Below are 23,997 nucleotides of genomic sequence, written 5' to 3'. Positions count from 1 at the left end.
ATTGTGTGAAGATGGACAGAAATATAAATTACTTGCTGGAATTGAAATAATTTATCCCTATCTCGGTTCTGACTACCCCTGGCACATAGGCAGTATAAAACGTAATAATAAAGTAGCCGAGACCCGGATGATGAGTTGCGGAACTGATGTTAATGAGATGTCAGTGACGTCAGCACTGTACGACAAGACGCGTAAACATACAGTGACACTTCCTCTTACGGTATGCAAATTACAAATTAAACAGAAAAAGTCTCCAAATTGTTAGAGCAACTTACGCCTTCACAAATAAATGCAACCGTCAATTAATATTTCAGCCTCAGTTTCTTTCAGTTCATTGTGTTTACTGTCCAAACGACAAATTTCCCCCCATTTTTTTAAGCGAGACAGGCTGCATGATTAGTGTATATAAATACCGCGAAAAGATATCACGCCCATTTTTTAAAGAAGCCAATGAAAACCCAGAAGGAAGCCATTCTAACCAATCACATTGCTATATTTAGTCACATGACTGTATGAATTAACAATAAAGCAGGTGGCCACATGACCTTTAGTTGTCAGATTTACAGACAACAAGCTACTATTTTATAGCGAATTTTCCTCCAATTTATCGGTTGTTTGTAACAGTACATATATTTTCACAATGGCAGAGGAACAACCACAGCTTACACGCGATTCTACCATGAAAGTTACAGCACAGGTATGTTTTGGTTGCTTAAATATCGCAAAATTTGCAAGCTATTTCGCTTCTGCTTTCGTTTCGTGCTTTGTTCTTGTTGTTTTCAAAATGGATGGCCAGGCTGAAGGGAGTAAGCTGGATGTACCGGCGATTTCTTTGCTTATAAGCATCGCATACTATTCTCGTTTTCACAAATAGTGACATTATATATGCATTTCCCATGCTGTTCCCGGTCTGCGCTATTCGAGGCGGTTTTTTTACGTAAATCTTGCACAAATTTCGCTGTTTCTCCGTTGCTTGCCCATTGTGCTACATGCTAGTACAGGGGACGCTACCAGATTTCTACAAGTTTGGGCTGGAAAACATCCGCTCATAGCTTAACGCAAACTCTCGCGCAATCACTAGCAACTATTGCGCATATAACTAATGCACTCTCTCAAAATGGACATAATTTTAGTATCTCCACTAAACACATTACTGCCTTTTGCCGGATCGTCTCGGTCATTCGTTCCGTGGCACTGTCCATGCCCTTTGTTTAGGTCAGTTTACTGAGAAATTTGATCACCGCCCGTCTCGTACCGGTGGCATACTACAACCTAATAATACATAAGCGCGCTATTTTTACAAGGTTGCACGCGAAATTTGATAGTTAAGAACATGTGCTACAACAGGGAAAAACTATTTTGTTGATAGGTTGATTTATAATCAAGAAAATCGCACCTTGAAAAGTTTCGAATTTTCATTGACTAACTGTATGGGGGTCGAAGTATATGGTAACGCACCAATTAATGATTGTCTAACTGTTAACGTAATTAATGTTTTTACAACTGTTGCGCTAATTAAACTAAAGGCGTTGTCCAAACCTATTAACACCCAATAATTTAATTGTTTCCCTTGGTACCTCTGACTCTTCAAGCAGTGTTCAACAAACTGTTGGTTTGACTTCCTTGTAAATTAAAACTCTGCTTTGTGGGGGAACTTCTACGGTCAAAAGAAGTTCATTTGTACACCGACCCTGAATGGCCTACTGTTAGAATAAGTCAGGTTTTGTGTAATACAAATTGAGAATTTTATGCTATTTTATGCAGGGTCATTTATTCCGTATTGTCTGCTGCCAAAATCTTTTCAGGCTGAAAATAAAATAATTACATTAATAGACGTCTCTTCTCGTATGTTAATTACAACCAAACAGAAAGTATTTTAGTTCAAAATAACAAATACACAGACAAGAAAAGAAAAAGGCTGTACACACTAACTGGTTCACCACCAAAACATAAAGTGACGTTGTCTTATAGTGCAAAATTGGCCCATTTTTCTAGAAACAGAAACATGGTGTTTCTTCTTATGGAAATCATATTTTCTATCTTTCTTATATAACTAATTTCAGCTTTAATGGCAACAAAGGATGGTAATTCTTTCTTCATTTTGCTTGTATAGATGCATTTTTTAAAGATAATAGTTAAATGGTTCAAAAGGTGCGAAAAACTTTCATCACCATGGAGAATCTGTTTTGCTGAAAGTGGCTGGGGGCACTGCAAAAGTTGACCCCAGTGATCATAAAACCTTGTCCAAATATCTTGCACCACATGCCAGTCACAAAAGAGATGAATCAGAGTTTCACTAAAGTTATGGCAAAATGTACACATGTCAGAAATAACTAAAGGTGATTGAAAGTGATATAGCATAGCATTTGTGTACAGGATGTTAAGGTTTAATTTCCATTGAAATTCACGAAGAGTACTGCAAATTGTAACAAGAAATGGCATTGAAGAGAAAAAATCCCATCCAGTTTCTACCCCCAACAAGTCTCTAAAGAAGGACTGACTAGATGGAATAATAAAAAAAAATCGGAAGAGATGAGTTTACGGCTGAATTTTGGGGTACAGTTAGAGAGATTAATCATTTGCTTTCGACCATATACACTGATTGGAGGATCTGGCAGCACAAAACTGGTCTACTTATTTTCCAGTCTTTAGGGATAGCCGCAATGAGACCCTGCCATCGTAGAAACTGAATGCGGTTTAAACCCAATGAATTTAAGTCATTCCAATTTTTAACCGTATCCTCCTCATTAAAGATGTCAACTACCGGTATATAAACAATTCCTAGATCCTTTAAATCTGAATAAAATATACTTTTAGTTTGAATAAGAGTGTTTTTATTATTCCATATAATCTCGTATGCAGGGAAAATAAACTCGTACTGTATAACATTACTCCATACATTTAGCATTTCCCAATAAAACTGTGGTAATTTAATATGTAGTGCGTTTATTGAGAAGTTGCATCTAAAAATTAATTCTCCCCCAAGTGGTTTTAAATAAAGATCTAGGAACCGTTTCTATGGATGACAATATGGTGACAAATACCTTTTAACCTAGTTAATTTTAAAAGCTTTCTGCATAGCACAAATATCCAACATCCCTAACCCACCATGGCCTATGTGTATTTGTTATTTTGAAAAGAAATAAAATTAACTTAAATATAACAAAAACAAGTATTTTAGTTTAATACATCACTTTAGGGGTGCTGAGAACATCCACTTCCAAAGTTCATATAAAGTACCTGTATGCATATCAACAACTTGTTGTCGATATTTGAAACGATTAACATCAAAATGACTTTGTCATGATTTTGACCCCTTACCTGTGAATTAACACCAGTAGCAAAGTATTTTAATTAACGAGATACAGGGTAACAGGTGATGCTTTTGTACCATAAATAATTTTGCTTGTCTAATAAGACATATTTAAAAAAAAAAAAGTTTGTTTTCTCAGACTGACAAAAAAAATCTTGAGATGATTTTAAAATGTTATCACAGAAAAATATATTTGTATGAAATAATGAAATGCCCATTTTGCTACTAAAATTACTGTATCAGATTCCCAGGTGTGAAACTGGGTTGTATTTAATACCTAGTAACCTCAACACTATTATCCTTGCCAGCTGCACCCATGATTTAGTTTTATCACATTAAACACTGTAAAATGATGCTCAAAATTATAACAGGACATTATAATTTTAGTTTTAGAAACTACCGTATCTGTGTTTTATGTTTCCATTGTTTGATATTTTTCAGAAAATTTAGTTCATCTATTATCGTAATCATTCTATTATTATACACTTTTTTGGAAAATGTAAACATTAAAATGTCAGTACCATTAATTTTTACTTGCTTTTAATGTCATTATTTTTATATTGTGAATATATAGTTTTTAAAGTGCAAGAGTCGTCGCACCACGCATGTGCAAGATATATGGGGTCGTATAAACAAAGATGGCGACTTTGACCTTTGCGCAGATCAACGAATACAAACTGAGGCGTTACCAAGTCTCAATTAGGTATTTTTTTAGGTGACTGAAATGTATCGAAGGAGTCACTACAAACGTAGTAATTCGTGCAAGTCGCGCCCAGGTCAAATCTTATACTTGTGATTTTCGAAGAAGAACAACGCATTGGACTGTGGCAAAAACAATGTTATCAACACAAATGTTGTACATGCGCAGCGCGTCAACCACCACCCTTCGAGTTCACATATTTGCCGGGGTAAACAATGAGTTCCATGGTTTTTCATTTATTGTTAACATGAATTTAATTTATTAATTTTCCTTATAAGCGAGAATAGTGAGATTAAAACCTTTTAAGTAATTACCAAATTTATAGTTATGATGGGAAAAAAATATAGTAATTCAGAAGCAACCAAGATGTTCAAATATACACAATAGTATACACAATAGGAGGCAGTAGTGTACACACTCAAGGACGCACCATTCATGTTGAGGGGGGTGAGCAGTTTATAAAAAGATGGAGGGACTGTGGATGAACTAATTTGCATGTTGAGAAGTTTAAGTTTTAACTTGTTTGGATTGTCATCTGTGTACTGTATTTATTATGTACTTCAATTAGATCATGCTCTCTTCCAATGATTCTAACGCCCTTCTTCTCATGACACCCCTGCAACTACCAACCCACCCATCCCCCCCTCAATGGATTGGGCAACAACCAAAGGGTGGAGCATGTTTTATTTGAACATTCAGTTTGTTCATTGTATTTCTCAGGGATAAATATTATCCAGTCAAATAGTATAGACAGTTGTGTTGTGTACATTCATTGACATACCATATGTGCCAAAACATGTTTTTTTTACTCAATTATTGTCTGACATGTAATAAGATGAGACTTATAAAATCTTACATGATTCCAAGCAATATAAAAAAAAACTCCCTCCTTGGAACATATTTGTGTGCTGTGCAAGTTGAGAAAAGTCTATTCTCACAACTATTTGATTTGAAATGAATCTTAAATTATGTATAATACAGGTATTTTATCTTTTTAGACTGCTGCAATGCATTATTTAATTTTAGTAATAATAAAGTGTGTGTGACTAGAAGAAAATAATTGTTCTTCTTGCGTTTTTTACTCTTGTGTGTAAAGCACACAATGGGAGTCTTTGTGATTAGTGTGCCCACTGACATCTCCAGAAGCAATTATCAGATTTAAATGAAACTGGAATTAATGCACAGAACTGATGATTTTCTTGTGGCAAATGTGCTTATTCATCACTTAATTTGCATATTTCATAATTACCATTCAGCAGATTTTAATGAAACTTAGTATATATATGTTGTTGGGTAATGCACAGACCTGGTTAATTTTGTTGTTGAAATCCGTGCATATTAAAGCACTCATCTGCATAGTTATTAACCAATTTAAATTTTTTCACTTTTTCTTCAGAACTACCTTGCAAATTTCAATGAAACTTGATACCTGAATGGCCTGATTAGTTTCTAGTTCCAATCTTTGCATATTAATTACCTAATTTGCATATTAGGTAGATTTTAAAAGGGTAATTGAAATTTTGAAGCAATTTTAAATAAACCCCATTTCCGATTTATGTACGACCAATATACTCAGCACACTGGATTTCTATGAAAACTTTCTTTGCTTTGTTATTAGAAAAAAAAGTTGTAATTTTGTATATTCTATGCAGGACACTGACTTGAATTTGTACCGCTGAACGGCAGCCGTACCATCTCAATCATCTGTGTCATTATCCGGTCATCAACCCAGGTACATCTTTGTGCATTAGAGAAACTGACCTTAACAAATTTCTGGATTTTTTTTTTTGGGGGGGGGGGGGCTAAAATATTTGACGTTGCACAAAGGGTATGTAATTCGCTATTCTGTTGTGAACACATGCTGACCAGAAATGTGTTTTTTTTCCGCTTTGCAATCTCTCTGTACATTATACTTGTAACTTAAAATGAATGATACCTCATCTTCTAATTTAAAAATTAACTGATATTAATTAAAACCATGAATTTCTAAATGTAAATCATACATTATTAATAAGTGGCTATTACCTAAAGAATAATTTTATATAAATGTTGGGAAATATCACCTTATTAACTGTATAGTTCCTACAATACAAATTGAATATAGATATTAAGTATACATGTACAAAAGTTTTATATCAACTAACATTAACTCCAAAGGGTCTGAAGTGCAGTACAAGTTTTATTTAAATGTTTAAAATATATTACTAACTGCACAGGATCTGTATTTCACTACAAGTATTTAACAATAATTTACCTTATTAACTATGTAGTTCCTGTTGATTCAGTGGAAGTTGTGGGTGGGTAAACATTGCCCTGGTCTACCCTTTTGTAATTATATTTACTTCCTAACATTGATATGTTAGCAATCAGGTCATTTTCTGTCTGGAGTTATGACTGTGCAGTCTATACCAGCACTGGATGCCTACATAAATATACATCACTGTTACGGTAGTTTAGCATAATTGTTTTAGAATCCCTAGGCACTAGTTAATTGATAACTGTTTACATATTAACAATTATTGATAAGTTAAGGTGTACTGTAATTCCGAGAGGGGATAATAAATGCCTATTTTAGTACCTGGTTTGTTGTATTTTTTCACTAATTTTACTAGTCAATAAGTTAACCTGTAGATAACAGTACATAGATGTACTACATTTACTTAATTAGTTATGTAATAAATAACATAATATGCATGTCTATAGCCGTAATAAATTAAATTTTAAAATATAATGGTTGGCTTACATGTGTCCCTATTGAAGATGTACTTTGATAGACCACATATGGTATTTAAACTGTGGTCACAACAACTTTTGTGATGTGCAAATCTTTTCTAATTTCTTAAATTTCTTGCTTGTTATGCTCGCTGTAAATTCATGTGCGTCTATGCTTGCTATGATGCACATGCTTGCAAAATACAAATTGCTATAATTCTCACTTGACTTCGAAATGAAATCTTCTGTTTATTATATGTATTAAAATGCCACAGTGGAAGTGCAGTGTGCACGAGACCCATATCGAACACAACACAATGCAGGGTTTGTGGTGATTTAAAGCTAAAGTTTAAAACCAAAGTTTACAACCATGGCCATGGATGTCTGTCCTATATCACCTATGTGCATAATAATATTTGTATTTGGTTATGTACTCTATACATCTCTAATTGATATAATAGTGAGTAAATAACCAACAATCAAATGGCTACCATTTTTTTGACCTTTAACCTAAGTAATGATGAAGATAGATATAGAGGTTTTCGTCAATTTCTTGCACTGAAAACCATTGAAAAATCAGATAAAAACAAATTCAATTTCCCTCTTACATCGCTTTTGCCATGGAAACACGATTATTACTAATTTCCATGTTCTGTATTGCATGTTGATAATGCATGACTCTGTTTGTTCCCTGAATTGTTTCCGTCGGTTGGTAGGAGGGTATACAATTTTTAAAAGACTCGGGAGAAGACGAGTTACTAAAAATGCAAGGGTTGGTCAAAGACGGGGAGGAGGAGGAAGACAATAAAGAGGTGGTAAAACCAAAAGTTGCACGAGATTTAACAATTAAGGGGACAGTGAAGGTGAGAATTAACAAACATCCAACTGCTGCATCTTATTACCTGATTGGCTGGTGAAATTTTATTTGTAATAAGTGTGATGTAAACCAATGTTGGCTCTCTTTTGTATGCAGTGAGTTTTCTGCACTTTCTGCGTACCTGTAAATAAAAAGTTATTCTTCTTGCCGATATAGCTACACAAGTTTCAGAGCACGGTAGTATTTATCAACTACTTTAAACTGCTTTTAGTAAACGCAGAGTTCTCACTCACTTGTACATACTGTTTCACAAGAGACAATTTTTCCATGAGCTGTGTAATCTTAAAATATTCACAAAGACACTGTCATTAACTTTCATCATAACATTTTGTAATCAGAAGTGCCATTAAATACATCAAAGCATGAATATGGAGGGTCAATACATCTTGATTTATGGTAGAACATTTGGTTATGGAGTGCGGGAATTTCAAAACCCAACTCTACTTCAGCAACAGAAAATAAAATTACTGTAGAATACTTTATTTTCGCTTGGAATTGATTTTCGCAGAAGGGATGTTTCAGTGAAAATAAAATCCAGCGAATATCCTTTTTTTTTCCTATATTTCACATTCAACTCATCAAAAATCGGTGAAAATAAATTCTAAACAAAACAACCAAAAATCATTTTTAGCAAAAATTAATTCTAGCACAAATCAGGTATTCTACAGTAATTTTATTCATATTGATGCTATTGTTGACATTCGTTTCTCTTAAAAAGCAGGAAGTTATGACTTCCTATATTTGTTTGGGAGATGGTGATGTAAATCAAACAGCAAATTGAAATTATTGATAATTGCGTCTATTTGCACTGATCTTGATTCTCTCAACTGCATCATGCAGGTCTACTTAGCTGTATGTTGATAATCATGCGAGTCTCCTTAACTATATATGTAATAGCATCATCTGGACACCCTTACCTTTTTGTAGTTAGATCGTTAATCTTTTTTTGGTGGTATATTTGTATTTCTAGTTTGTCGTTCACTCAATTTATATTTGTAATATTAGCATAAAGTTGATGTTGTGATATTCATAGTCGTATATATCAGCGTTATCAAGTGTCGGTTTGACCAAAACTCTTTTGGGAGCTGTTTATAGGAAACTTGATTCGAAAGCAAATGATTTCCGTTATTAGTGTACATTATAAACTACATGGGGCCTTTATAATCATCTGCTTTTTGTCACCGTCTCTTCGACTTAATATATTAACATGACACAAGTCTTCCTAACTGCGTATTGTTACTGATATGGGTGTGAGGTATGGTGACTCATAGCATATTAAGATAAAATCAACAACTGAGTAGGTTTTTTTTCCTGACTAGCTGTGTAACTCGATACACTGTGTAGTACGCCAATCAATATATTTAGTATGCATAGACACGATTCTTTCAGTCTCTAAAATAAAATTTAGTTTTAAGTCTTCTAATAACGTAGTGATATTAATGAATACTGTAAAATCTGTATTAGGAGCCGCATCTCTAATAGAAGTCGCACCAAACATTCACCATTTCTCTCATGTGTACATGCTCCAATAGAAGCCACATCCCCGTAGTTGCATTGTACCATTTTAATAGAAGCCACAGCTTCTAACACAGATTTTACAATACACATCCCAGTGGTGTTTTTTTGTTGTTTTTTTGAAGTCAGAAGTAACCTCTTGCTGTTAAATTGCCCCTACAGTCTAATTAACGAAATAACGTATGATTTTGACCCCAAAATTCTGAAATATTTTAAGATTGTGACATTTGAGAATTTTGACGTTTTTGTGTTTGTGTGCACGTCCTAATATTGACACCAATTTGAATCCCAAACCTGATCAAGCATTGTTTTATGACACAGGCTATGCTATTAATTTATCTAGGATGCTATCACTCAGAATCCTTTATCTTCCTATTGCGGTTTGATTCATCTCTGAGAAGAAACACCAAATTTAACTTAAGTTACCTATTTCTGAGTTGTCAGCGACTGGATAGAGTCACTATGAGATCAGATAATTCTTTATTACAACCATATTGAAAGAATTTCAATTTAGGTGAATACAAATGTAATAAAGGTATAACAAACTATTCTAAAAAACTAAAACTATACTTATCATAAAGATACAGTAAAGAAATATTACTGGTACTTGAAGATAAAAATTAAAATATTACATTTCCGTGAGTTTTTGTTTAACATTGATAATATTGTTTTCTTGTCGTATATGCTGTTTTGATGTATTTAATTAATTCTTTTATCAATGGTATATGGCAGCTAGTATAAGTATTAAAACTATAATAAAATTCCGGTTCTTGTAAGTAGATCATAATGCTTTGAGAATTATTATAATTTTCTGTTTTTATTCCAACAAGTGCGGAAGAATGTTAGAGGGCTTGATTTCTCTTTTTTAAGTTATTGTTAAATGAGCACTCAAAATGTAAACACAGATTATGCTAATAGATTACTTTCCCATTGATTGAGAGATATACCGTATTATGCATTAAAATTGGACAAAAAAAACGGGACAAACAAAGGTCATAGGGTCGCAGTGGTTTTCAAATATAGCGCAGTGGTTGGTTAAACGCAAACTATTTTGGGGGTATTTCCACGCTTAATAATGTCCTATGCATAATTTCGATAAAGTAAGGGTATCTCAATGCAATATTCTCCTCTCAAGGATCGCCGCTATGATATTGAGCTTATGAAAAACAGAAACATAAATTCAGAATCAAATCGTTTGATCTTTGTCACAGACGTTTCTGTCCGTACCAAGGTAAACTGAAAATCACCTATTGTTAAATGCAGTGTGCTCTCCAAGCTAAGTAGCTGGAAAAATTAACATGCTGTATATTTATTTTTTCTTCTCAAAATGCGGAATTTGGTTAAATTAAAACTTTAAGAGAATTGTGAGTATTTTGTACTGATTCCATAACTAGTGTTTTAACTTTTGAGTGCCATATTTTTCCTGTCAAATCTTAGTGCAAACAGTTGACCTTGGCACTTAAAGGTGTAATGACTATCACAGTAAATGAAATTTTTAATCTATACATTTCTATTGGAGTGTATGTGCTTCTAATAGAACAAATACAGAATAAACTATGTTTTTTGGAAGCGTAGCATTTCTGTGTAAAGCCACCATTGTGTTTGAGAGATTTAGAATGAACAGAAATAACATTTTCTCCTAAAAAATGATTTTGAGCTATCGGCAAAGAATGGTTCTCTGGTAGTCGAACAAATGGCGTTATATAAAGTTAGCTCTAGCCTTTAAATGCCAGATATTTTTAGCTCCGCCGTCGACGAAGTCGAGCGCAGCTTATAGTACTACTGATTGTCCTCCGGAGTTCGTCGTTGCTGTCATCAACTTTACATTTTCGACTTCTTCTTAAAAACCACAAACTGTATAGCCATGAAACTTTCTAGGAAGGTACCTTGGGTGGTTCTCTCTCAGATTTGTTCATTTCGTGTGGATATGTTAAATTGTCTTATTTATAGCGAATATTTTTTGTCCTTTTTGGTTAAAAATGCTATTTTCGACTACTTGAAAACCGCAAGTCCAATTGCTTTGATACTACATATCTAGGTACTACATGTGGACCTCTCTCAGATTTGATCATTTCGTGATGATTTTGTTCTTCAATTATCTAATTTTAATGAATATTTTTGATAAAAAATTATAAAAAGTCTAGTTTTCGAATGATATCTTCTGTTCTTTAATTGCAATGTGCATTGATAACAGCAGAGCTATCTCAGCCGACAGGCTGCTAGTTCCTGTCCAAGATTCAGTGCAAATATTTTCACATTTTGTAAAAATATCACAAAATTTCGTTATGTAATTTTGCACCTTACAGTTTAAGGTATTGCTTTGAGTTTTTGATCAAAAGGTTTGTAAATTTTTATTAATATATCATGTGGAACAGAGCAGACTACAAAATAATTTTGTAGATGGTGCTCAAAGGGTTAAACAGAATGTGATGCAGATACTAAAATAACTTGTACATTCAGCCATTTCATTCAACATCTGGACACTATAAACCCTAATGGCGACCTTTGACCCATTGGAGATGCACAGCTCTACTCAAAAATGCATGTCAACATTTTTCACAACTTACAAAATAAACAGGCATGATGAATTTTATGCCTAATTTTGATCATAGTCTGCAGCTTAAATTTTTTATGTGATCCGTAATCTAGAACTCATTTCTACCTAAAACCATTTAATTAGTTAGTCAAAGCTATTGTGGTAGGTTATCTGCATGTTAATTATCAATGTGCCTGCTAACAGTGGTGATTTACTGGGAATCTTGTGTGATAATGAAATTTCCATATACAAGTCGAGTCGACTTGTTGACTGCTGGGGTGGTCAGCCTTCTAGAAAACAAATAAAGTTGTGTATGACTTTATAGGTAACTGGGGGCAACAAAAAAATGCAGCTTTTGATTTACCTCATTTTTATACTTGTGTTATAAAACTATGAATTTCACTCGCCAAATTACAAAGTTTAAAGCTTGATGATACACCAGTGAATTAACGCGCCTAATTGCGTCACCACAAATCTTCGTTCAGTGCCACTTCAGATCATTGGCTTACAAGGAACACTGCTTATCCCACAAAATAATTTGCAATTGTGTTCTGCTTCTCAATGCACTGCCAGGTTCAATAAAAGCACATGCTTGCTTGAAATCTTGTCAAACTGTTATTAAAACACATGTACTCTATTGGATGCACAAGCAAATAAATACTATTATTACACATCTGTCACCGTAACGCCATAAGTTACAGCGTGTCGTAATTTTGCAGTAGTTAACGGGGTGTTTTCATCCTACCATATTAGTAAATGCGAATTCCAAATATGGAATGATTACGCGCGTAAGCGTTCTCTAATAAAAACAAACATGGCTGCCATCAAGGTTTGACCAGACTCCACACAAAGAAGTTCGCTGATTCTGTTCTAAACATTTTGGATTTCAGCATTCCCATGATGTATCCTTGAAAGGAAAAGATGTATAATACAGCTGTTCTGTCTTCGTGCATACTCGTGTATCCTCGTAATAACCTCATATTATAATTCAGCATATAATAAATGCGTTTTTGTGTGTTTCTGTTAATAGTGATATGTAAATCTGTTTTTCTATATGCTAAATATATATATTATAAACTAAAATTTTATGACCGAGAGTAATCTTACTGCCCAGATATCATTGCCACTGAGAGATGCTAAATTATCACACATGTTTCTGCTATGCAGGATAAGAGCAGTTCATGTCAGTACTATTAATACTTGATACATTGTAACATTTTTAATGGACTATTGACTTTATTATACAAATAATAGACTTGGGTTATTCTCTCCTCTCCTCTCCTCTCCTCTCCTCTCCTCATTTAATTTATTGAATAGTTATGATTATTCATTTTGTCACAACAACGTAGTTAGTTAAATTAGTCAAAAATCCTAAACTTTGATCACAATCAATATTTTGGCATGAACAGTTGTGCAAGCTGGTTAAACGGCATGGATTTAATAGCTCTAATCATTTGGATGAAGCATTGAACTGTGTGGGGTTTGATGTTGTCATAGTGACCAATGGACAAGTATGCCAACTATTTAGACGTGATCATTGACAGAAACTCAGTCAGATGGCTGTTTCAGCTGGTGTTGATATTAAGAAATGTAAATCTGGGTCACCACTGTAAGATAATATGCTTCGTGACTTCGGGGCTTATTCGTGAGTGTTTCGCACAAGGCAAAATTTAGTGAACATTTGCTTCATTGCACAATTGAAATGCGGTAAACACCAATGTATACTGCAAGGGGTCCTAAGCTTATTTATCTGTGCACTACCAAATTTACTACTATCAGTTTAGTTGTTCCTATTCTCGGGAACAAACATCCGTGGAGTTTCACCACCTGGCATCCATCATGGTGAAAACAAAATGACCAAAATCTCTCAGCAAATGTCACTTTGGGATAGTTATTGAGACCCTCCTGAACAGTGTAACAATATTATCCCTGCATATGCAACGTATATCAATTTTGTTGTTGCTTCAAAGTTGAGTTTGTGTTGTCTTCTCGACTGTAGCTGTTTTCACCGGATCTTCGACCGGCATTCCACAGCAACTCATGTAAACCCCATAGAAATACATGGTACAGTGGTGCGCGTCATAGCAACATAGAGCGTTCTGTGACATAGCTCCGCCCTCGGGAATAGTTGACATCTATTCTACTAGGTCTATTACATCTGGAAATTATGTATTGTATGATTGGTTAGCATATTTCAGCGGTTGAGTTTAAGCATAAATACAAGGCAAAAAAAAAACCCTGTCAGCTGCTCGCTGATTAGTCTGACGATAGCCAAGCAGGTAGTCTTGTAAGCTGCTTCTTCTGACTCTACTTCATGAACAGCACTATATATCACATGTTAAAATTGGCATCACAAACAGTTTTACCTTCATGAACAGCACCCCCATGCAACACTTGAATGCCTCCATACTGCCTTAAAGGGGAACCTTCCAAGCCCAGGGATTGCACCAAAGAATGATGGGACACTACTGTTTAAGTTTACAAAGTTAATCTATCTTTTGTTATCCATTGTAACTTTAATCAAGAAAGTAAATTTGTTGTGAGATTAGGCTTAACTGGAAGTGCCCCTTTAAGGAAGTGTCCACATGTAGCACATCACAGCAATATCTTGATAAATGAAGCTGTAGGATAGTTGATCCTACTGAGTTCTTGCTGTCTGCGTCAGCCATTTCAACACCAATCGGTTCTCACTAAGAGAAAAATAAGCTGACATGGTCATTTTGGTTGGGTATTCAATAATCCTACAAATGTACATAGTTTTCAGTAACTGGGTCATTCCCACATGGTTCTTGGTTTGGTAAACACAATCTTGTATATTTTTGTTAATCTCGTTATTTCTCTGCTTACAGGAAGGAGAAGCTTTCCTTGAAACCCAGGGTAAACCAGATGAAAGTGCAAAAACTAGGGGACAACAAAAAGAAATTGAGAAAATCACAGAAGAGGAGAAACCAAAAATACAGAGAGATTCCACAATGGTTGAAACGGCAAAGGTACGGTTTATTATCAGGATTTGATTTTCCTATATTGCGCATTCACTGATTCAACAGTAATGCAATGCTTTTAAAGATAGATGTGGCCAACACACATTTGATACAGAATTATTCCCTGTGACTGGCGATTTTGAAAATCAGTAGTTTTATTAGTTATTGAATCTGTATTGTGAATATTTTGACCAATTTTAATACCAGTAGAGCTTTGATGCTATGGGGAAATTCAGTCATTGTTTCCGTGGAAACCAGTTCAAGTTCAGTTTTTCACTAATTTATTTGATGGGACTTTGTCTTCCAAAAAGATCAATAATTTGTAGTTCATTTGAAATTTCTTCCTTTGAATTAAAGTCCTATGATTGTCACGTAGCGCATGTTCAAATCTGGTGTCAATATATTTTATAATCACATTGTATATCCGTCGCTGTGGGGACCCATATCAAACCCGACACATCACAAATACCATGGCTATAAATACAAAAACTGACTTGGGCGTAATAAATGGCCAGTCCGTTTTGTCCCATAAATCATTCAATCCCCAAAACATCAGGTAGTAAACATTTTTGTAGAAATTTATTATGTAATTCACTTATTTTTGTAGGAAGGGAAAGAATTCCTTGGGGATGTTGTAATTAGTGGGACTCGGTCAGAAACTAAAGCTGTTACTGATGCTATTGATGTAACTGAAAAAGCAGAAAAAGATGAGTCGGCCGCTAATGAAGAAGAGAAGCCAACAGTGACACGAACTGGTACCATGGTGGCCACAGCGGAGGAGGGAAAAGCATTCTTAGAAAGAGAAGGATTTGATGCATCTGCAGAAAAGAAAGATGATGCTGAGGCAGAAGATGAAGAAGCAAAAGCTTTAAAAAGAACCCATACTATGGCAGAAACAGTTAAGGTAATCTATTAAAGTCTTCCTCTAAGATGCTATTAATTTGTAATTGGTCTATTCTGACATTTTCTGATAATTAACGATCCTATTTCACCAAATTTAAGCATTTATTGGTATGGTGGTGATTATTTTTTTTTTTTTTTTTTTTTTAAATTGTATACACTAATGTATTCATGTATTTAAAATCTGCCACTGTTTTAGGCCTCTGTAAACTAAAATGTATGCTCTTATTAGAAAGAAACTCATCTCCAATAGAATTGATTTAAAAAATTTTTTGATCATTGAAATATTGCCGGTGGTACATCAGTTTATCTTGAAATGTGAAATAATTATAATGACCAATTTCTATTTTCTACTTGCAGGAAGGTGAAGAATTCGTCAAACGTCAAAAAACAAGCAACGGAGAAGTTGAACAAAAAGAACAAGTGCAGGAATCCTAAAATATCAAATATGGCTACCTGTCTAGAAACTCTACTTTTTAGCCAAAACAAAATTTGATATGTTAAGACTTTTAATTCCTTTTTAAAGAGTTCTTTGTAGTATTATTTGTTTACTGTTTTATATAGTTTTTTTATGTTACTTTGTCACATTCAAATAAAAATATAGATGTAGCATTTTTTAAGTGTACATTCATTACATCATAACTGGTCAGGTTTCATTCACTCTTTGTAAAAACATTTTTAATGAAATTTTTCAACATAACCAAGCAGCTTGTACCTGACTTAAATGTCATTATGCATATTACATGTCTGAGTCACATCTTTCATGCTACAAGAAGTTCAGTCTGGTATAAAGATTTCTCTCGTCCAGTACAAACCGATGCAAGTTATAATTAATAAGATTTTCAACACATGTTAAATACAATAATTATCACTACTTTTGTTTTTGCAATAATGAATTTTGAGGGCAGTGTTCAAGTCTGTTGAAATAAAATGGCACATCATGTGTATACTTTCCCAGTTTCCATTTTCGTAAAAAAATACCATGCCCTGTTGTTTACTTCATATTGGATTAAAATGTCGCTTATTTTAGATCTGAATCGTGTAGAGACATTTTAATAACTTCGTCCCATGCCCAAGAACTGTACACCAGTATGAGTGTGGCTTAGTACAAGCATGAGTGTGTACAATACATCAGGAAACTTCTATTATAAGGAAAGAATAGAATCTTTTTAAAACTAATTTTAATACTTTTTATCAGACTAACATCTCTTGTATATTTTTAAACATCCTTTATGCGAATTGAACAAGAGTGCAAATTATTTAAAAAAAATATTTTATATGAAATCTATTTTTGCTGTTTTGCCAGGCAATACACTATGTGCAAGAAGCTGAGATGGTATTAAGTGTTGTATTTATTTATGAGTGTGGCGTATATGTAGTATGGTATGGTATGTTATGTGCAGTTCTTGGGGCATGCTAGAAGAAAAATATTCCCAGCGTCTAACTCTCCATTTCCAATATACTGACCCACCTTTGTGAAATAATTTATATCAACAACAAATTTTGTATGACCTCAGACAGTGTTGGAAGAAACCAGACATTTTATAAATGTGTGGTTGGACAATTGTCTTATCACCCCCTTGTTTTTGTAATGGCTTCAACCTCCCATGTAATTGGTGTAATAAGGAGATTCTAGTACTTGAAACGATTCCATTCAGATTATTTCCTACTATATATACGATTAAAGAAAAACTTTGGGGAGGGGGAAATGGGGGTAAATTTCTGTGATGTGTGTTTAGCCACTGTATTTGACAGGATTGTTCAATTGTGTACACTTCTAGAATTCATAATAAAATTGCCAGCCAACCTGTCAATTATTCTTGTATTTCTTTGCATAGTATTAAATGTTAGTAAATACAGAGGAAGACATTTCACGAAAGTTGTCGCGACTGTTCACTTTCAGCAGCAACATATTCTGGTCCCTCTTTTAATATATTGTTCCAATCGATACGATATCACTTGTCGAAATCTACAAAATCCCCATAGTTTACGTACTTTTCAGTAAATAATGTACCCCCTCTCACATTGTAGCAAAAATCAAAACAAAGTGTAAACACGTGCACAGATGTGAATCGAGAAGGCTCCTGTATGCTAATTTTATGTTACTCGCCAAAAAGGCTTGCGTTCACATTAACGAATAAACAATTTGACGATTGCGAAATGCGCAGTGAGCCAAAAGTATTGGGGTTTCCCAACCGGGTGTTGAGAGACTGTTGACTGTTTTATGAGAGCCCACAGTTTTTCGAAAAATTCTCAAATTCAATATTTCTGCTGACCACGTATAGCCCCAAGCACTTTAGGTTTTCTGTGTGATAATGTCGACGGCCAGATTGCCTTGCAAATAAGTTTAGCAAATTCATGCAATTTTTTGACCCCATTTTGATGCTGTGATCTTTGTCCTGTTTTTACGTTGAATTTCAACCCCCCCCCCCCCCAATGGTTATTAACTGCCATCTGTGGCAATTGTTTTATTTTCCTTTGTTTTTAATAAAGTCCGTGTTTACTCCTATAATGGGAAAGTGGTAGTCGTGCATGTAAATAATGGGACCCAGTACAAAAATATTTTGTGAAAATGGAGAATTGAAGATGCCATCACAAAATGAATAAATCTGACAAGGGGTCTATCCATCTGTATCAAGTATCAAAGTAATTGATCTAGTAGTTTTCAAGTAGTCGAAAATAATCACCGAAAACTATTTTGAGGGAATATTTTGTTCATATGAAATATAAAAGAACTACTTGTATTGATTATGAATTCTACTACGCGTGTTATTGTGTCGGTGTTTGTTTTTTTTAAATGGGTGGGGAGATTTTTTTTTTCCCTTGAAAATATTTGGCAGTTTTAATGAATTTGTCAATAGAGGACGCTGTTATGGCATGAATATAGGAACAACTATAACTGCAAATTAACAATTTCATTATGAAAACAGAGCAGGTTTTAAAGTAGTTGCCATTCATGTTGGTTATACTGCCCTCAATGGTATTTTGTAATCCATACAAGCGAATCAGGTACAGTGACGCAAGAACAAGTCCAGGGCAAATGAGAACACAATTATACAACATTCTATGATTCTGATAACACGATTTATTGCATTATAGTATAAAACCGAACGGAAGAAAAGTCAGCAAAAATCCTGATTAAAATCAATCGGATTGCACAGTAATTTAAAAACATGATTCTGGAGTCCTTTTTTGAAAAGTATAAATTTGTCAAGCACTTTAGTTTACAGACTGTAAATAAAGACAAATACAGCATTTCTGACAATCATGTAAATAAAAAATAATCACTCCATGCTAATTTGTAGTACCGTATTTCCTCTATTAGTAGTGCACACAGTTTTTACGCTATAGATGGGTTTCTAGTATTGGTGGTTTTTATGGCAGTATTTTCATGATCAGTGCTACGCTATTGTACCATATTTATTATGCCCATCTCTAATTTTGACACACAGAAAGCGGGGTACCCAGGATGACAAACCAAATAAATTACTCTGCATATATCACAGTAGCCCAGAAAGAGCAAATTATACGCACAAATTACACAGCATTTTACATCATCAAAGTAGTCCAGAAATGACAAATTCACGATGCCCATAAATTATGCAGAATAAAACATGGTCACCCAGAAACAGCAAATTCATAGTGCACATGAATTACACAGCTTTTACAATATCATGGTGACCTAGAAATAGCAAATTCATTTTACGCATAAATTACACAGCATTTCACACCATCAGAGTAGCCTAGAAACGGTAAATTCATGATGCGCAGCCTTTTATAATATCATGGTTACCCAGAAAAAGCAAATTAATTATGCACATAAATTACACAGCATTTTACAACATCATGGTAGTCTAGAAATGACAAATTCACGATGCCCATAAATTATGCAGAATAAAACATGGTCACCCAGAAACAGCAAATTCATAGTGCACATAAATTACACAGCTTTTACAATATCATGATTACCCAGAAAAAGCAAATTAATTATGCACATAAATTACACAGCTTTTACAATATCATGGTGACCTAGAAACAGCAAATTCATTTTACGCATAAATTACACAGCATTTCACACCATCAGAGTAGCCTAGAAACGGTAAATTCATGATGTGCAGCCTTTTACAATATCATGGTTACCCAGAAAAAGCAAATTCATTGTGCACATAAATTACACAGCTTTTACAATATCATGGTGACCTAGAAACAGCAAATTAATTATGCACATAAATTACACAGCTTTTACAATATCATGATTACCCAGAAAAAGCAAATTAATTATGCACATAAATTACACAGCTTTTACAATATCATGGTGACCTAGAAACAGCAAATTCATTTTACACATAAATTACACAGCATTTCACACCATCAGAGTAGCCTAGAAACGGTAAATTCATGATGTGCAGCCTTTTACAATATCATGGTTACCCAGACACTGCAAATTTACTATGCACATAGTTTACACAGCATTTTACAACATCATGGTAGTCTAGAAACGCCAAATTCATTATGCACATAAATAACACAGCATTTGACATAAAGTTCATTGACCTACTGATGTCTTTTTGAAATGCACAGGTCTAATACAGGTAATACGATAAATATTTTTATAACACCCAGTGTTTTATTATCAGATAACAATAAAATCTAAAACTATCTACCAACAAATAAAAACATTAACTATTTTTCTTCAATTCAAAATAATCTAACAAATTTTCCATGTATAAGTTACATTTTAAAATTTTTTTTTTTTGTTGGTCCAATTTTCATACCAAAATAAATCAAAAACAATTTTTGTCGTTGAGTTGTTTTGTACATTTGTTCTCAGCTGGTAGTGCTATATACAAAGCGATTTGAAACAAGTACATGATTGTAAGAGAGAGGGAGGCTTCAAAAATGAAAGCAATCTGCAATCACCCTGGCAATATGGTAATCTGAAGTAACTACACTGAATTAACCATTTGAATTTATCTGCAAAACGTATGTGAACTTTTATATAACTTTTCACCACCAGTTCCCTCTTTTCATCATAAATTCACAAATTAGTCCCATTTACAGATATAGTCTGCACTTTCCTTCAGAAGATTGGGACAAAAATAGCCAAATCTTTTGTGTGAAAACTGACTCAAATTTTGTCTGTTGGGTCCAAAATTAGGGTTCATTTCCAGAAATATTCAAGAAAAGAAGAAAAAAGTGCAGACAAATTTGGGCAAGTCAGTCTGATGGTGAAAAGATTAAAAAGTGAAGGACTCATCTCGTCTATTATTATATAACAAGGCAAGGATCGGAATGCGTGTAATAACAGACGAGACTTAGTCAACTCAATTATTTAAATTAAACATTATACAAGCCAGGTTATTTCACAATAATTGGCAGTGTGGAGTTGTTCATTTCAAATACAATACCATGGACTGTCAAAAAAACTGAATATACATGCTTGAGAAGAAAGGAATAGATAGGCTGGTTGGCCCCATCTTGAATGCTTTCAGTTATGCGTAGAAGTTAACATGTGCACATCAATTAATTATCAAGACCTGAACATGTGATATTTGTTGCTTAAACCATCCTTACAAATGTTAGGGAAGACTGAATGACGATGAATGAGCTGGTCACACATGATCTGTACATCCCTGTTATGGTCTGATAACCGGGCTGAAGGTGGTACCAATCAAGCAATGAGGATGAATGAGAATGGTATTATAAATTGTGATATATTTTTCTAATGTTCTGAATAATTATGAAAAAAAGACTATGGCGTTCAAAGGGTTAAACAGAAAAACTATACTCTGGACATTTAACAAAATAAAAAGGAAACTAGTCTGATAAAATACTCTATATCATATTACTGAATTCTGACTAAAAAATGGGAGGCTAGTTTCTTTAAATTCGTCAATTTCTGTTCAACAATTTGATGATGAAAATCTGCTCAAAAAGAAGTATTAAAGCAATCTAGATTTTCAACTGCTTGATAGGACATCATTGACACCTTAATTATTCAACAATTATTCACGAGGGCTTCATCACATTCATGGGGCAGCATTTATTATTCATGAGGTCTGCATTACATATTCATGAGGCAACATTATTTATTCATGAGGTCTGCATTACATATCCATGAGCCAACATTATTTATTCATGAGGTCCGCATCAAATATTCATGAGACAACATTAATTATTCATGAGGTCTACATTACATATTCATGAGATAACATTAATTATTCATGAGGTCTGCATTAATTATTCATGAATGCATTACATATTCATGAGGCAACATTAATTATTCATGAGGTCTGCATTGCATATTCAGGTCTACATTACACAGTATCCATGAGCCAACATTAATTATTCATGAGGTCTACATTACATATTCATGAGACAACATTAATTATTCATGAGGTCTGCATTAATTATTCATGAGGTCTGCATTAATTATTCATGAGGTCTGCATTACATATTCATGAGGCAACATTAATTATTCATGAGGTCTGCATTACATATTCAGGTCTACATTACACAGTATTCATGAGACAACATTAATTATTCATGAGGTCTGCATCACACATTCAGGTCTACATTACACAGTATTCATGAGACAACATTAATTATTCATGAGGTCTGCATTAATTATTCATGAGGTCTGCATTACATATTCATGAGGCAACATTAATTATTCATGAGTCATCACATATTCATGAGGCACATAATTATAATTAACACTAAATTAAATATACAGCCACAATTAACCATGCATGATTAGCCAACTTGTAACAATCTTTGCAAGAATGGAAAAAGTTGTATGAGGGAGATTTTACAGCTAAAGATATATAAGCGTCTAATCCATGCCAGCAAGGACAACGGACATAAAAAGATGATGAAGATGACATCGTGAAAAAATATTATAACAAAATAAAGGATGCCAACACGAAATAAAAAAAATCAGTAATTAAAATTTGTTTGGTAGTTGTAGCTTATTAGGAATGAGAATATTTTTTTTACTAGCCACATTAGCGCATTTCGCAACAGGGCAGGAAGTAACATCAAATTTGAATTAAATATTCATATATATATAAAACATAACTTAATAACTTCTACTCTAGTGTTAATCACTGGTGTTTCCATAGAGTTCAGTGGTCAATCGTAAACACCAAAAAAAAAACCTTTTCGTAAAGAAATTTTGTTTATTATACCTAGCATAAATTAAATCCCATTTCATATAATATAAATAGATAAATGTTATCATTTCCCACCTAAAAACTGTTAAGTCATGAATTGACCTTAGTTAAAAAGGCTTTGTAGATCATGTTGAGAGAGAGCCACAAGACAAGTGTTTCATGCTCTGTCCAGTGTTGCTCTGTCGTGAAGCGTGAACACAATTTAAAGGGCAAAGATGAATGTTGTGGTTCTTTCTAGCTTTCAACAGGATCGCATATGTGCGCGAGGTTCATTCAGAAAGATGCGTCTTAAAACTAAATAAGATGTTGTGACTGTGTTTTAACAATCACTAGTCTGTATACGTGGACTCGACTCGCCAAAATGCCAGAGCGCCAATCATAAAAAGTGTGGATAGCTGATAAAATTCGTGGCTCTCTATTTCAAATTTTAAGCATAAACGAACATTATACAGTACAAGGATTGCTGCCGCACGTTACTTATTTTCCCATTCGTCCCCACGCATGCTCACACATTAATTAGTAGGACCTCTTGTTAATAAAAATAATTAGTGAGCTTAGCATGTGCAATACATTGTGTTTGCACATTAAGATATTTGTCCCTGCCAAACAGGGTCAGAATACTTGTCTTTAGCGTGTGCAAGTAAGCGTGTTGCCCAATTAAGGCTCGTCTTCCGGCTACATGTGGGGGTTGTAGCTGTCCCTCTCTCTCTCAAAAATAGATTCATGATACTAGTCTTAGTGTGTGTAACTATATGAGCTGCTCAGTTAAGGCTTGTTTTCCAGCTTTATGTAGGGCAGTACCTGTCCCTCTCTCTCAGAAAAAAAACTAAGATGATGATACTAGTCTTTAGCATGTGCAAATAAGTGAGCAGCCCAGTTGAGACTTGTCTTCCAACTATTCTTCAAAGCATCATCAAATTTACCACGGAAATGTTTCAGTGCTTCTTCTTCGGTGAGTTGAAACTGTAACGTTTCACGCAGATAATCAATGTCGGTGAGTCTTGTCAACTCTGGTAGTCCAGTCGAAAGCATCATTGCGAATAGGTTAATAAATAAATTACCTTTCCGACGGAACATCAGATAAGCTTGCTCACATTTTGATCGGAAGCTGTGAACAAAATGTGATGTTGTAAATGAATAAGTTGAACTGAATTTGAAGACAATTTTTGGGCTTTTTATAAAAAATCAAAGCAATGAAGAAAAATCAACAACCCAAAAATAATGGTACGTTTAGTTTTCAGGACATGTGTCAAGACTTTGCTTAAAAATAAATTGTTACAGAGTATGT

The 23,997-nt window shown here is 34.1% G+C and overlaps 2 protein-coding genes across 2 annotated transcripts in view; one reads left to right on the top strand and one right to left on the bottom strand.

Annotated features, from left to right (window-relative positions):
• Positions 1–508: 508 nt before the first annotated feature.
• On the top strand, positions 509–17,348 carry LOC100376664 (uncharacterized). The gene is made up of 5 exons (XM_078008357.2): positions 509–697; positions 7,442–7,588; positions 14,503–14,643; positions 15,242–15,538; positions 15,895–17,348. Exons 1-5 carry the CDS (start codon positions 641–643, stop codon positions 15,970–15,972), a joined length of 720 nt encoding a protein of 239 aa, XP_077864483.1. The 5' UTR covers positions 509–640; the 3' UTR covers positions 15,973–17,348.
• Positions 17,349–18,596: 1,248 nt separating this feature from the next.
• Positions 18,597–23,997, bottom strand: part of LOC100377266 (phosphatidylinositol 4,5-bisphosphate 3-kinase catalytic subunit beta isoform-like) — a 41,052-nt gene continuing 35,651 nt past the window's right edge. Inside the window, exon 19 of the mRNA XM_085490603.1 lies at positions 18,597–23,817. Coding sequence (XP_085346729.1) covers positions 23,550–23,817 — 268 coding nt within the window. The 3' untranslated portion in view covers positions 18,597–23,549. The remainder of the gene's footprint in view (positions 23,818–23,997) is intronic.

This window comes from Saccoglossus kowalevskii, chromosome 15, assembly GCF_978046115.1.
Source record: "Saccoglossus kowalevskii chromosome 15, keSacKowa6.1, whole genome shotgun sequence".
Classification (NCBI taxonomy): Eukaryota; Metazoa; Hemichordata; class Enteropneusta; family Harrimaniidae; genus Saccoglossus; species Saccoglossus kowalevskii.
Note: the sequence above shows the minus strand (reverse complement) of the source record. Positions and strands in the feature narration are given on the sequence as shown.